This window comes from Delphinapterus leucas, chromosome 5 (assembly GCF_059928025.1).
Source record: "Delphinapterus leucas isolate spDelLeu-1000000601 "Yukka" chromosome 5, BTC_Dleu_Yukka2, whole genome shotgun sequence".
Taxonomy (NCBI): Eukaryota; Metazoa; Chordata; class Mammalia; order Artiodactyla; family Monodontidae; genus Delphinapterus; species Delphinapterus leucas.
The window spans coordinates 66,435,061-66,451,384 of NC_143133.1; the positions used below are offsets into that span (position 1 = coordinate 66,435,061).

Here is a 16,324-nt window from a genome sequence, read left to right on the forward strand (position 1 = left end):
AGAACAAGAATTGATTTTATCTGTGAAAAGCTGAGGGAATTGCATTTGGACTGGGTTTTGAAAGCTAGGAATTGGATTACCCAGTCTGTAAGAGGGTACCAGCTCTAGACAAGGAACAGCACGTGTGGAGACCGGGAGGCGTAAAATAATGTGGAGTTTTGGCACTCAGGGAAGCCTGGTATCACTAGAATACACAGAAATCACTATTTCTTCCTCTTTGAAAAATGCAGATGAAATTAGCTAGTTTTTTGAAATTTGACATGAGTCTTATTCTCCAAGTTTTCTGAAAGAGTTCTATCAATAAAATCTATCTGACAATTTCTAAACTGCCTTAGAATGTAGTCTGGTGTGAAGACTTTTCCAACCAGTTGCTACTTTTCCCCTTTCACAGATCTTTTTCTCCCCCTTCCTCTAGCTACCGTTTAGCAGGGAGACACCATGCCGCACTGACCATCGCCATCCTTCTCTTCACTGATTGGCAGCAATGGCAACACAGGGTCCCTACTGTACTAGGGGTTTTTGTCTGGGGTATTCAGCTAACATCTAACTTAGTCCTGAGTCCTTAAGAAAAGCTGAACAGCTGTTTTAGGCAAATGAGCTGAGCAGCAGCAGGAAATTTATCAGATGCATTTTCTTGGAGAAGCTGGTTGTCATTTACGGCGGAATTCACTTCTTTCCTTCTAGGTCCTCTGACTTATTTAATGTAAGGGACTACACACGTCACAGACTCAGGTCTTTAGGACCCAGAGGTCAGAGGTCATCACATGGAACCCTCAGCCTGACTTATGAATTGTTGAAGTCAGCGATATACTATAAACGATGGAGAACCAGTATCACATGGAGGGGCTTAACATAACATAGGTTTTATTAACACAAAAATAGGAGAAATTTACTAAGGGTAGTAACAGTGCTATCAGTAGACTTTCCCTAATAATTGTGAATAAATATTTTTGTTCACAATTTTGTGAGCTAGAACTCTTACCACATCCTTTTTACAGCTAGAGTGAAAGAGGGAAAAAACATTTACTGAGGAACTATTTATGAAAGGCAAGAGAATAGATGTTGACTTGGAGGTGAAGGGAAGAGATGAGGCAAAGCTGGAGGGAGGAGTAGCTACACCTGTAACCCCAAAGGTAGCAGCCCATCAGGTACACAGGGACACCGACTGGGAGAGGCTACGAACTGTCATGTTAGTGGCAGGCTAGTTTTGCTGCCATCCTACGTTCTTGAAAAGCAGCAGCAGGAGGCAGAATAGTGCATGGTTAGCAACAGGGTTTCTAGAATCAACTGACATGGGCTCAAGGCCCAGCGTGGTCACTTCTGACCTTGAGAACCTGGTCTGTCTAAGCCTCGGTTTCCTCATCTGGAAAAACTGGGGATGATGGATTTGTACAGGGTCGTTGCAGGAGTGTAATGCAATAGTACCTGTGAAGTGAGGAGTGCAGCACCCGGCACGTGGTGCACGCCCCACAGATGCCAGTGCTGTTATTTTTAAGAGAGGCACAGACTGGCGTGTGAGGTGCTCCTTCGGCCTAATGAGAGCACGAGAGGGCTGGAAGCCAAGGTCTCAGCCTGAGGTCCCAGTCTGACACTCCACCGTGTCAAACTGAGTAACGACATTGAACCATGATGAAGGTGACACAGACCAGGGCAAAACGTTTCCTATGGTTGAGACAAAACTTTAGCTCACTTTAGTGTGATGAAAGACAGAAAGAATAAATTCCTCGTATTTTCTTCATAATTGTGGTGTATCACAGAGTGCTTTCATATAAGTTTAAATTCTTTTCTATAATGTTTTGTGAAATTTAGTCAATTCAATTAGCTTTCTAACCTTGCTTTTTTGCAGGGCGGGGGGCGGTAAGGAGGACTTGGAAGACATAACAGACTTCATATATAACAGACATATGCCCAGGTCAGTTCCTAACAATGTACTGAACCACAAAGGTAACTGTGGGAGAGCTGACTTCATGTCAAGCTCTGATTTTGACTATATTCTACTGTGTTATTTATTTCCTTTTTCAGTTTAATAATAAACACTATTTGTACCTACCATTTATTGAGTGCTCATTAAGCACCAGATGGCAAGCCACCTGCTTTATCCACAGTATTTTATCCAATTCTCGCAACTGGCCATGAGGGAGGCATTATCACTCCCATTGTACAGATGAGAAAATTGAGGCTCAGCAGCACTAAGCAACTTGGCTAAGGTCACCTGCAGCTTAGCGAAGAAAGATGTGATCTGAATCTGCATCTCTCTGACTGCAAAATTTGTCAGTGACACTGCTAGCTCCATGTTAACAGATAAACACGTTTAACTGCTTATTTCCAACCACTAGCAAAAGACATTTAAAGTTCACTTGGAAAAGAACATATTCAGGGCATATTTTACCTTTTTCCAAGCACAACTGCTCCTGGGTCTTGAGATTTTGCCTCCAGCTCCTGAACTTCATCCACTAATGTTTTAAAAGCAGTCCTCTTGATACTGCAGAGAAAAAAAGGGTAGAAGTATTCGTGTGAAGATTTAAGACTTTATGAAACTAGTTTTGATCATGCTGCTGCTAAGTACAACAGTAACCAGTGTACAAGCAATTTTTCCATAGAATCTAAAAAACTACAGTAGGGACTTCCCTGGTGGCACAGTGGTTAAGAATCTGCCTGCCAATGCAGGGGACATGGGTTCGAACCCTGGTCTGGGAAGATCCCACTTGCCGCGGAGCAACTAAGCCCGTGTGCCACAACTACTGAGCCTGCACACTAGAGCCCGTGAGCCACAACTACTGAGCCCGTGTGCCACAACTACTGAAGCCCACGAACCTAAAGCCTGTGCTCCACAATAAGAGAAGCCAATGCAACGAGAAGCCTGCGCACTGCAACGAAGAGTAGCCCCCGCTCGCTGCAACTAGAGAAAGCCCGCGCGCAGCCACAAAGACCCAACACAGCCAAAAATAAATAAATAAATTTATTAAAAAAAAAAAAAAGACTACAGTAATTCTGGGCATTAATATAATTACAGAAGCAATAGTCATAAAATAAATGGTTTACGTTTACAATATTAAAACTCTCAGTTATTAAATAAGCATCACATTAACTAACTTTAATGATATCTTTTTTGTGGGAAGAGAGGACACTTTAAAACTTATAATCCTTGAGAAAGATTAGTAAAGTTGTAGTTTCTTCTATTCTGTTTTATACATGTTTAGAATCAGGCAAGCAAAAATTCCCTTTCACAACTACTAAAAATTTATATATATATGTATTTGGAGGTAAAAGAATTTTTTCTTCTACCTTGAATGGGTTTTTCAGGCTGATTAACAAAAATGTTAATTGAAGCTACCTGCTTTACTTCTGTTCGCTCTTTTAAACTAATTTAGTTTTTTAATTCTTCAATCACTCCTTTCTTCTTTGTGTAGAATTAATATTACTAATTCCTATTCTGTAAACTCTACACTAGAATTAATGTTACAACTAGAGAAATCTGAGGATTAATATGCATCTGTGTTGTTAATGACATAACTGAGCATTATACTTACACTTTGTATACCACGTCAAGAAGCAGAGATGCCACAGGGATAAATAACAGGCCTGTCCAAAAGACTCCGGAACTGAACAACATGGCTGCCTGAGTAAAAGCATCAGAAACAGTATTACTTTAAAAACCAAGAAATACATCATTCATGTTTAGTTTTTATATGATTTCAAGTAAAATAATTTTAAGAATCTCATCCTGCAAGAGAGTATACAATAACTCTGAATTCACACTTGTGAAATATTTGGAATTAAAAGCCAAATGTATTAAAACATGCATTTACTACATTTCTTTTTTTCCTTCAAGTAGCTAATACAACAAAGTTTTATCATGTGCCAAATCTTTTCATATTTTTATGTGAAATTTTTATTACTGTGATCAAAATAATGGAGTAATAAACGTTGACCTTCTTTTATAACTTAGAATATAAAAATTTATCTTTTTGAGCAAACTTCAAACATACACTGGATTAAATTCTCTTATAATACAACATGTAAAATCAATCCTAATTAAAAGCTACATTTACTATTTCTGGCACATAAAAATTTGCTTTTCTAAAATATTGCACAATACTAAAAGATCATCCAGATAAATCACGAATACAGTATAAACAAATTAATTAAGGAATCTATGAAAAATAACAATTTGATATTAGATAGGAATAATATTAATTTTTGTTCAAAGATTTACATAACTTGTTTCGGTGCATCCTGTTATTGCTAAAGTCAAGCCAAATGTTTAGTATGTAAAACCCAAATAAAAGTGTATTAAAATAACTTTAAGCATTCCTTTCTATTAAATCCCAAATTGCTGTATCAGAGCCTTTGGGGTTGCAAAGAAAATGATTCTATAATAAAAATCAACAAATTCTATTAGTTATTTGCGATTATAATAAAAAAATCCCTTTATAATGTAATTAGATTACTAGAGCTTAAAAGGGACAGTGTCATATAATAAAACCAAAAGGGATATTTTGCTTCACTTCGAGTCTATTTGTTTATCAAGAATAAATTTGCAGTACCTATTTAAATCCATAAATGTATTGTTATAACTCCATTCTGAAGTAGCCAACCAACGCACACACATTTACATCCCATTAAAACTCACGCAAGAAATTTTTATTTTTAACCAGGTCAGGAATTAAAAATGATTTAGAGTTTAATTCGCATAGGCAGGTTCACAATTACACATAAACAGTCCTAATCAATCAATCCTTATCAAATACAAAGATTACTAATTTTAAGTTGTGTTTCAGATTACCTATTCATTTTGACTCTCAACTGGACACCAGGAGCTGCTGTTTAAAATTTTTTCTACATTAACACAAGCTTATTGATACGGACTCTTGGTACAAGGATACTCAGGTTTCCCTCCATCTAGGCTGACACAGCTCTGAACACGTTAAAATAAGAACATGCTATTACCCAAAATTTCAGAAAGTAAATGTTGCCACGTGGATTCAATGGAATAGCACCCACATTGTAGATACCACCAAGACGAAAGATATTCACATAAAAGTCATTTTATTTTATAAGCAAAACATGATTTTCGACATGCTTGCTGACATCCTCAATAGTGAAAACCAACAATAACTGTGTAATAGGAAATGTCCATCAAGTCAGTGGGTTTTGTTTAGTTGGAAGGAAGCTTTTGAGTTAGGTAATGACTGCAAAATGGCACATTTCTTTTTCCTTCTACGGGAAAAAGGTAAGATGAGATTCTAAGTCATGTAACTGAAAATACCTCTTTTACTTGGCTTAATTTTATAATCTCTTTTAATTTGGGGGCAAGAGAAGAAAGATTTATTCTTGCCTTTGCCACCCTGTATTAAATGTCCACTGGTAGTGAAGGAGGCCGCTAATTCTGACCATTGTAATGTTAACTATGACGGGGAGACTGGCGCCCACTATTCAGTCCACCAGCCTTTGGCTTTGCAAATGAACGCCATGAATTGAAGGGAAAGAAGTTTTTCTGCGTCATATCTGAAAGCCTGTCAGATTTTTTTTTCTTTTGCAGAGTTAATCCAAACCTAAAAGATTTAAAGCCGACATTCGCATTAAAGACAGAGAGCCTCTTTGTATTTTTTGGATGAAGAGCGGGGGGAAATAAAATCCCACAGAGGTATTTCCTTCCTTTCTGTACAAGAAAGCTCCCCCTCACTCTGTAGAGACCATTTTTGTCTCTAACTTTTCACATCTCTCCACTCGCAGGCAGGTCGGCTGGGAAAAGACGCCCAATCCCGCAGACAATGGGGGTGGGGGGTCAGGAGCAGCCTGTCCGGGGCCGGGCTTGCGCTCCCTCCGCCAGCGGCTGGCAAGTCGCTCCTAACATGGGAGATTGGGGGGCCACGCCAAGCAGCCCCGACGCCCCTCCTCGAGGCCCTTTGAAACCAAATGGAATCTGCCACAAAAGTGCCTCCCGGGGGACTTGAGAAAGGATCAGCCCAGGGAGCTGCAAAGCCAGTACAGTTGAGGGCACAGGTCCTGCTCCGGGAACAAACAATTGCTTGTCTGCAGAGCGATGCTGTCTCAGCATCGGGCCACGCGGGCTTAAGAAATGAACCATCACTGCCTGAAAACGCAAGCTGCGGCAGAGGAATGAGGAATTGTTTTGAAATTTCCCTGTGAACTTGCAGAGAAAGAACGTTTGAGAAAATCCTAGCTCACGTGCAGTTAGCTAAGCCGAGGGGCTTGAGCAGATAAGAGGGCTTACCTTCTGACCCACAGTGAGGTGACCCCTTGGTACCCACGTTCCCACACAGAGAGGAACACTTACTTTTTCACCTGCAGTGTCTCCCATGTTCAGTCTTGGAGGAGAGAATTTCGATGTGCTACCTGCCTACAAACTTTCAGCAATGCACTTTTTAAGTCTGTCCCTCCTTTTACCCTATAAATGTCCAAGTGGGGAACTAGGATGCTGATTCTTCGCTTGAGTACAGACACTATCTAAATAAGAAGGCTCCTTGGGGAGTACTAAAACCATATCCGCGGACCCCAACTAGAGCAGGGCTGGTGATAAACAGCCCTGGAAGTGGTGGTGGCTCTGCCTGTCCCAGCTCTCAGAGATGGAGGGGGTAACTTCGGGGTCTCTGCTTCCTCAGCTGTAAAGTGGATTGTAAGAATTAAACCAATAATGTTTATAAAGTGGCTGCTTTTATTACTACCACTGATTATTAGCAAACGTTCCTTTCTTCATTTTACTTTTCAAATTCCTTTAAACACTCTAGTCTTGTGTTCTTTTCAGTAATCTCTCCCATGAGCTTCAAGGAAGGAAATTTTTATCACAACATCAAATTAAGTGTAAGTTTATAAATGTCATGGTTTTCATCACATTAACATCACAGTATATACTCATCTCAAGACTGAAACTGGCCGAGTAACTGAACCCTAATAAATTGCCATTCATCTCAATTCGCTAATGTAGGAAATGGAGATAAAATTGTTTTCATAAAAATTATTAAAGATTGCATGGGCACAATATATTAATTTGGAAGGGAAAATTCAGAAAACAGTGCCGTGAAACTTGGTTAGTTTCTTCTGTGGGGGGGGGAAGGGCAGCAAGATAAATTAATATAAATAATATAAATACCAGAGGAGTTACGAGTTAATGTTAATAACAACAACAAAAAAACAAGCAGTGATTATTAGGTGTCTAGATAGAACTTTATAAAAGGACTTTCTAAGCTTAAAAACAGTGGGAAAAAAACTATAAAAAGAAATGCTTTAAAGAACTGACCCATGAAAATGGAGAAGTTCCACGTGTTCAAAAAGAACTTAACTAAAAAATAAATGATACATAAGAACTTGGGAAAATGGCTGCCATAAGTATATGAAATTCTGCACTGAAACCTGATTATAAAAATAGACCACTTGTCTTCATAAGAATAGCTAAGATTCCAATAGATAGGCAAAAGACCTGAGAAGGTATTCACAAAAGCAGCAGCAAGTAATCAACAACATGGAAAAATGCTGGGCCTCTCTGTAGTCACAGAAACATTACCAAATTAGATCAGATTTAAACAATTCATGATCACACTTGGGGGAGTGGGGAGGTATGGTGAAACAGGTACGTGGAGTAATTTACATTCCCATCAGCAATGTACTTGCCTTTGGGAAAGGTAATTGACATGTGCATCAAGAACACAAACATGCATTCCTGTTAATTTGATAATTCAACTTCTGGGACTATGTGTTGAAGTCTGGTACAGCTTTTACATATAGGTTAATATCCTATGAAACTGTTCTGTGGTCACTAGTCCTGAAAGCGCTCCCTCCAAAAGCCTGTCATGGCCCAAGGCTTAGTAAAGGTATAAACAAAGCACAGCATACCCCTCCTGGAGAGTCACAGGGCAGAGTGTTTAAGGCTCTGAGAAATCACAGTAAAGAACCTACTGAATAGTTTTTAAAATCAAGGTTTCCAAAATACATTTATCGACCATGGAACACTTTTTCCTATATACTGCTTTCTAACATCCCAAGGGACTAATTTTGCGGAATGCAAATATTCACCGTGCGTGTTTTAAAAATAGTAAAACATCAGTGAAAACTAACAGGAAAAACTACGTGGCTGGTTAAGTAAAGGTGCGTCTATATGAGATAATACTGTCCAAGCTATTAAAGATGCTGTTCAAAGAGTGTAATTGTTAGGAAACTGATTGTTTGGACAAGTCCTGAATAAAGGGAAAGGTAGACTATCCTGGCATTCTCTCAGGAGCCTTCTGTTATCATATACACACACTCCCTGGGAAGGTTGGAGGTTTCTATCATCTACATGGGGATCAGTCATGGTCTCTCCCTGTGGCTTAGATCTCTTGCCTGTGCTTCAAACACAGACCAGCCGGCTCTGAACTTGAATGTCAAAGAGGCAATTCAAACTTAATACATTCCCCAACTGAACACACACTGTCTTCCTCCCAGACCTGCTCTTTCTTCGTGCAATCTCTTCAGGGAACAGTTTCATCACCACCTGCCTGAGACAGAAGCTGGGCTCTATTCTTGAACTGCCTCTTGATACTATATCTGCTTTATCACCAGGTTCTGTTGTGCTTTAGTATCTTCAGACCTATCTACTTCTCGCTCACCCTGCTGCCATTACTGCAGTCCAAAACTTGCCTGTCCTCCTAATAGCCTCATGCGTGGACTTGCTGACTCCCGTCCTGCTCTGCTTCTAGCCAGTCCCCCCACTACAGCCAGAGCCACAGTGCAAATTAGCTTTGAGCAGTTCTTGGATTAAACCCTTTCAGTGGCTTTATACCACCCTCAGGATGGAGTACAAAAATCCATAATATGATTTCATGACCTTTCCTACCTGACTTCTGATTACGTCCCCTACATCATCTCTCAAGCCAGCCCCCATCTCTAGCTTCACAAAGTGTTTCAGATTTTGGAATCTGCCCAAGCTTACTCTCGTCCTTGGACCCTGTATCTGTGACTCCTGTTTGCTCTTTAGTTTTCACATCAGATGTCACTTCTTTCCTTAGACTTGGGTTAGCTGACCCTACTTTGTGCTTCCACTTTGGTGGTAACTATTACCCATTTTCTAGTTACAGACTATAATCCCTGTAAGAGGAAGAAATATATCTTGATGAATTCTTACAGCCCAAGTGCTTAACCACCAGCCAGGTGTTCAATAAATAATTGTTGAATAAATAAGTTCTTACAACTTAGTGTTTAGAGCGATTAAAGGTCAAAAAACACCAGAGCCTTGGGACTATATTCCTGAGATGTTGTTTGGCTTTCTTGTGCTCTGGCATGGAGTTATTCTGGGAGCAGTTATAACTAGATATTTATGTGATTTGGGGAGAGAGGAGAAGGGCTTGATTCAGCTCCCTAACCATCCTTTTCCAATAGAGGTCATTTTATCTGTTACAAAGGCTGAGTGACATGCGTTAAAAGCTAAGTATGTTAAATTACCTTCCCCATCCCCCTTTTGAATCAACAGAAATATTTTGGCAAATCCAGGGAAAGTATGATAACTAAAAGTAACAATTTTTTTTTGTGGGGGGGGCAAGGAAGGGATGTAGAATGGGCAGGAAGAGAAGGAAGGTCTCATACCGGCATTAATAAAGACTTTTCTTAACTACACAACGTGACTATTTTGCTACGTTAAATAAAAAGAATATAAAACCCCAGTCTTCTCTGTCTCGGCAAATATAAACTTTATCCTTCCAGCTGCTCTGGCCAAAAAAACTTGCTTTTCCTCCTTTTCTCTCAGACCACACTTCCAATCCATTGGTAAATCTGATCTGCTCTATTTAAAAAAAAAAATCCACATATCAATGTTTATAGCAGTATTATTCATGATAACCAAAAGGTGGAAACATCAACAGATGAATGGATAAACAAAATGTGGCTTATACATATCATGTGCTATCATTCAGCCTTAAAAAGGAATGAGATTCAGGCGCATGCTACAAGTAGATGAACCCTGAAGACATTACGCTAAGTGAAATAAGCCAGATACTAAAGGACAAATATTACATGATTCCACTTACAAGGGGTACCTAGAGTAATCAAGTTCAGAGACAGAAAGTAGAATAGTGGCTGCCAGGGGTTGGGGGGAAGCAGTAACGGGGAGTTATTGTTTGATGGGTCTAGAGTATCAGGTGGGGAAGATGAAAAAGTTCTGGACGTGGATGGTGGTGATGGTTGCACAGCACTGTGAATGAGCTTAATACCACTGAACAGCACGCTTAAAAATGGTTAAAATGATAAATAGTAAGTCATATATATTGTATCAAATAAATTTAAAAATTAAAGAGATTCTGGGGCTTCCCTGGTGGCGCAGTGGTTGAGAGTCTGCCTGCAGATGCAGGGGACACGGGTTAGTGCCCCGGTTCGGGAGGATCCCACATGCCGTGGAGCGGCTGGGCCCGTGAGCCATGGTCGCTGAGCCTGCGCGTCCGGAGCCTGTGCTCCGCAACGGGAGAGGCGACAACAGTGAGAGGCCCGCGTACCGCAAAAAATGCAAAAAAAAAATTAAAGAGATTCTAAGGGCAAAACCCCCTTCTCCTTAAATCCAGAGTCTACCCACTTCACAGCCCCTCCCCCGTGCCTCATGCTCTGCCACCTCTCTCGTCTGGATTCCCCCCCACGGCCTTTTCATGTGTGCCTTTCCTTCTGTTCCCATAGCAATCTATCCTCAACACAGCACCCACAGCAATCATTTAAACAGCCAGACTGTGACTGCGCTCAACCCTCCAGGGACTCGCTCAACCCTCCAGGGACTCAGGAGTCTAAGCGCATCTTTACAATTGTCTCTTGGCCAGGGATGCTCTGCCCCATCCCTCTAGCTCTTTTACTACTCGCTCCCTCCCGCCCTCGTTCTGCTTCCGCACTCTGGCCTCCTCGGTGTCTCAGCACTTGGCCATCTCTCCTGCCTGCAATTCTCTTTCTGCAGGCGGCCTCAGGGCTTCCTCACCCCACTTCCGGTCTCTGCTCCAAGGTCATCTTTGCAGTGATCTCCCACGGCCACTGCACCTAAAGCAGCACCACACCACCATGGCAGTACTTTCTAGCCTTTTTCCTGCACTACAGTGCTCCACAGCACTTACCATCCGCACGCTCTAGAATATACTTTTGTTTTTCTCTCTTTATTCTCAAGAATATACGCTCCCGAGGGTGGGCCTTTTCTCTTTTGTTCACTGCTCTATCTCCAGAACCTAGACTAGTCCTTTGATATATATTTGTCAAAAGAATAAATTATCTAATCAAAGATAAGTACACAAATTAAGGATAGAAAAAGACTGGACTCATATGTTTACAGGGATTACCTTTGGGTTGTGAAGCTGTTGTTTTTTTCCTTCTTTTTGCAGAAGTTTATTTAATGACTGTAAGTTAATCATATAATTGAAAACTTTTTATTATGAATTTTATTTAAAAAGCAAAAACATCGGGTCTTCCCTGGTGGCGCAGTGGTTGGGAGTCCGCCTGCCGATGCAGGGGACACGGGTTTGTGCCCCGGTCCGGGAGGATCCCACATGCCGCGGAGCGGCTAGGCCCGTGAGCCATGGCCGCTGAGCCTGTGCGTCTGGAGCCTGTGCAGCGGGAGAGGCCACAGCAGTGAGAGGCCTGCGTACCGCAAAAAAAAAAAAAAAAAAAAAAAAAAGCAAAAACATCAATTCTTACTGATATGGGAGGTATTCAGAGGAAGAGGCCAAAGCTTCAGCTAGCCAGGTGAGGGAGGGTGCATTGTCTATGACCTGTTTCCTACTTCCAGTTCACCAGCTCATCAGAAAGTGAAGAATAAGAATTTAGGGAAATACTGTGTGTGGACACATGTTTGTCACCATGGACGTTGCAGAGTTGGGAGGCATCTGAGGGGACATATACTCAATGGTATCTGTCTAAACGGTACAACTAAACAAGTTATAATAAAGCTGCCCTTTTCAGTCACACTCTAACCTTTTTCTGCACTTAGAATTATTTTCCTAGGTTAGATCTCAATCACAAGGAGAAGATGTATTTTTTTTTCTTTTCCCCCAAACAGTTCTCTAATGCAAAGAAGTGATGATTTAATACTGATCCTCTTATTCAGAGACATGGTATGTTTATTTATTCAACTCATTTAAAAAATATTCTCTCATTTTGGTCAAATTTTCCAGTTTTTTTTCCCATTAACCATACACACATCTGACTAAAGTCTCTCCTTGCTGTTGTGAATGAGACCTTTCAAATTTTCTGGGTAGGAGGGCTATTTATCTTTGAGATTTAGGGCTTTTCCAAGGGAGTTAGCAAGTTTTGGAGAAAACTCCAAAAGCTTATATTACATATAGCTTGTATATACTGTTATGTGCTTCTTAGGATTTGGTTGGGTGTGGTGTCCAAGAGTTTAATTAAATCTGAGTTTAATCGTTCTTTCTGGCTCTGGCTTCTTTGAAACATCCTGGTAGAGCAACTCTTCAGAGATGATCTGTACTGTGATGTGGTTTTGTGACCCTCAGAACCCACAACTCCCACTTTTCTTTTGTTTCAGAGCCATCTACCAAGTTATGAGATCATTTAACTTCTCTTGCTTCCTCCTATGTTTCAGTTAACCCTTCTGGTCTCCTCTGGAAGCATCTTCTTCATGAAATCATTTTCATCAAAAGAAAAACAAATCAGTGCTCAACTTCAGGTATGCAGGTATTGTTTCTTTTCATATAAACTTTCTGGATCTTTCCCACCAAGTTGTGGCTCTTCCCTCCCTACTGCTCCTCAATGCTTTGTCTCTGCTGTATCAGCTGAATGTTTCTTTGGAAAAGGTAGACTCTCTTGCTGTATTTCACTTTCAGTCCCATCTCATCCCACCGCAGTTACCCACATGGTATCTCCTCCTCCAGCTCCCTTTCTCAGGGGACTGGGGAGGCTGACTCACTGAGCCTGAGATACAGTGATACTCTTTAGTACCCTGAAAGCTGAAATCCACAAGGTTAACATCTATATTTTAATGGCAAAATATCAACGTTATACACACAGAATGCTTTTAACTGCATCGAAATTGTGCCTTCTCCTGGCAACACTGCCACTGATGTATGGAAACGACATCAGATAATCAAAATCAACTCTGCTTTCAGATAATATTATTATGTTATTTGAATGTAAACTTGCAAAGGTTTCTTAAAGTGTCTTTGTGACCAAAGCCTGGGAAACACCATGGCGTGACAGAGATTTCCAAGTTGTGGGAGCTTTTCTCAGAAATTTAACCCTTTCTGTCTGAATTCGTTATGGTACCTGGGCATGGAGTTGAACTCAGAGGTACATAAGCATAACTGGGTCAACACTAAGCGGTGAACTTCGCACTTTAACCAGAGAGAAATTTCAAGCTCATGCGAACTTTGGCTTGAAGAGGTGAACTTCCACTGAAAGTCTTCAGTGGCTACACATCTTGGGTAGTGAGGCTCAAAACGTCCCTCAGATAAAACCCAAAGACAGAGGAATACCTATGCCAAGTCCTATGGTCTGGAGCTTATCACTGAGAAAGGTCTTTGATGTCTTATTTTAGCTCAACAGAATTCTTGCAAATTTTCAATTATATTATGTGATACATATTCATGCCAAAATATAAAAAGTGTTCTTCATCACTCACTAGCTTATTACTAGCATTTATATATCATGTCCTCTGACCTGAATCTGTATTCTATGGCCTCAGGTACCTTCTGGAATACTATGTATTTCATAAGGAATTGCAATCTGCCACAGCTTAATGTAATGATGTAAATACACTCGGGTAACTTTCTGTGACCTGGTCTTGGCTACACTTTTCAGTTCCAGCTCCCTCACGAACCCCAACTTCCCTCTTTGCTTGGGCTGCTCTCTAGCTGGAAGGCCCTTCTTTCTCTTGGCTTCCTGCACAGTGTGGGGGATAGCAGTACCAAGAAACCTTTCTAAACTCTCCGAACTGTAGCCTGGGGGTTGAGTGCCCTCTCCTCTGCTACCCTCTGCGAGTCCTGATCAAAATAACTAGCGTCTTACATTCTAATGATCTGTTGATCTGTTGGTTTACTCACGACTCAAGCTCCTCAGAAGGACTCTCTTTTTTCAACTTTTGATCCACTGACACCCAGTATAGGTCCTGACACAAGGCACTCCATAAATCTCAGTTGAATTGAGCTAAATTGGACTCTTATATGGGATGAATTATTACTTTCTCCATAAAAGTAGATAGAGCAGAACACCCAGAAAATAACTAAGGAGAAGGGTGTTTTGGATAAACCCCAATATGTTTGCAATTATACCAGAAGCTCTTGATTACTCAGAGACAAAGAAAACCCTTGGCTTGGATTATCCCAAACAAACAAACAAAAGTCTTAGAAAATATGCAAATTGTTCCAAACAAAGAAAATCCTAGAAAATATGCAAATCAGATGCCAGTTCGCAGCGTTTATGTGCTTTTTTTCCCCTCGGACATTCCTGGGTGGTGGTGAGGAAATGAAGGAGGCGTGATCACCCTGCGGGACTAAGAGCCAATATTCAATCTAGTTGAATGATGCAAAAAACAACCTTTGCATCTCCACCCTCTGGAAATAAATGATTAAAAGAGATGTTCAGAGGAAAAGGAGGAAGAGCTAGTTGGGACCTAGATCAATCAGAAGCTAACTTTTTTTTTTAAAGTAAAATTTGACTGTGTATCAATATATACTGAGAATTGAACATGCAAAATAGTCCTTCTAAAAAGGAATCAAGAGCACTAGAAAATGTATGGCTCTGAAACTTATTTTCTAGGGATATAGTTCCCAGAATAGTGAAAGTAATTAAGAACAGAATTTGTTTTGCTTTGTTTTATTTTAATCTTCTTTATTGTGCTATTTAAAAAACTTAAAAGTACCAGAAAAATGAGGACAAAATTAGTAACAAAATATTCTTTTTTATTATGAGAATTATAATTTTAAAATGTTCTGATGTTACTGGAGAAGTTGTATAAGATAGGGCACCTTATCTCAATATGTTTACTTGTTATATCATTCTTACAAGTTTTTATAATTTTGTGATGGCTCTGTATTTTATCTTCTTAAAAACCATCTCATAAAGCATCAATTCTTTGATTACTAGTAATTCAACCTGTGAAACATAATGACCTATATTTCAGATTGTAGGAAGTTTTTTTCTTTAAAAAATTTATTTTCCTGCTTTATTGAGATATAATTGACGTATAACATTACGTAAGTTTAAGGTGTGCAATGTGTTGATTTGATATATTTATATATTGCAAAATGATTACCACCGTAATATTAACTAACACCTCCATTCCGTCATCTAATTACCATCTGTTTTAGGAAATTATATTTTAAAAACTCAAAACTTCAAAATCCATTTACCTATGGAAAGACATATAAAAGCTAATATATGGCTGAGTAATAGTCCATTGTATATATGTGCCACATATAGCTGATTCACTTCGTTGTACGGCAGAAACTAACACAACATTGTAAAGGAATTATGCTCCAATAAAGATGTTAAAAAAAAAACCCTAACATATGGCTTATGTAGAAAATTTATTGACTTTCATGGCAGAGACTTCTAGCTGCCTCCCAATATATCTCCTCTCCCCTTCTTAGATGCAACCACTTGAATCTTGGCTGAACACCTTCTCCTCTAGCTCAGACTATGTTCCTCTGGCTCTATTATTGCAGCTAGGTATGGCCATGTGACTAGCTTTTGGCTAATGAGAGCTAAGAGGAAATGTGGTGGGCAATGTCTAGGAAAGAATGTCAAAGAGAAAGGGTTAATCCTTCTTTCCTTTCTTGTTGGCTGGAATGTTGATAAAATGGCTAGAGCTTAAGCAGCCATTCTGGACTACGAAGAAGGACACGAAAGTTGACAGTGCAGCAAGATAGAAGAAATCTGGTCCTGGATGACTGTGCAGCTGCCATACCAGTCTGGAACTACCTGACACCACTGGACTTTTTTTCACATGAGAGAGAAATGTTTCTATCTTGTTTAATCCACAGTTACTTCTTTTTTTAACGTAAAAAAATATGCCATAAAATAACTTGCTTTGCATGATACATGCTAGGGAGCCTTAGTGATAACTTGGAACCAAGCAGCTTTTGACCTCATTGATGATCTCTCTTCCTTACCATCTCATGGAATGCAAGAATCGTGTCCAATTGTGAGCTTTATTGAAGTAGATGGCACAGTGACATTCATGGTTTCTTTTATGAGCATTTTTGATTGCTCCCTGGCACGCAACTCAAAAACAAGCTGTACTGGTCTTATGAGCCAGAGTACTGCGCTTATAGGGGTGATATGCTTTTTGTCCATCTCACCGGCTCCATCTCATAGCACTCTTTCCCACTCTCTCTGCTCCAGCTACACTGAC

General features: G+C 40.1%; 1 protein-coding gene across 13 annotated transcripts in view; it reads right to left on the bottom strand.

Moving 5' to 3' along the window:
- The window catches only part of ATP8A1 (ATPase phospholipid transporting 8A1), a 241,088-nt gene that overhangs the window by 14,104 nt on the left and 210,660 nt on the right, over positions 1 to 16,324 (bottom strand). For all 13 annotated transcript variants that reach the window (XR_016393271.1, XM_089911849.1, XM_089911844.1 and 10 more), the window contains 2 exons: positions 3,531 to 3,619; positions 2,390 to 2,482 (listed from right to left, as the gene is read on the bottom strand). Coding sequence is in view for 12 of the 13 variants with exons in the window: in XM_089911849.1 (XP_089767975.1) it covers positions 2,390 to 2,482; positions 3,531 to 3,619 (182 nt within the window). In the remaining variant the exon portion in view is untranslated. The remainder of the gene's footprint in view (positions 1 to 2,389; positions 2,483 to 3,530; positions 3,620 to 16,324) is intronic.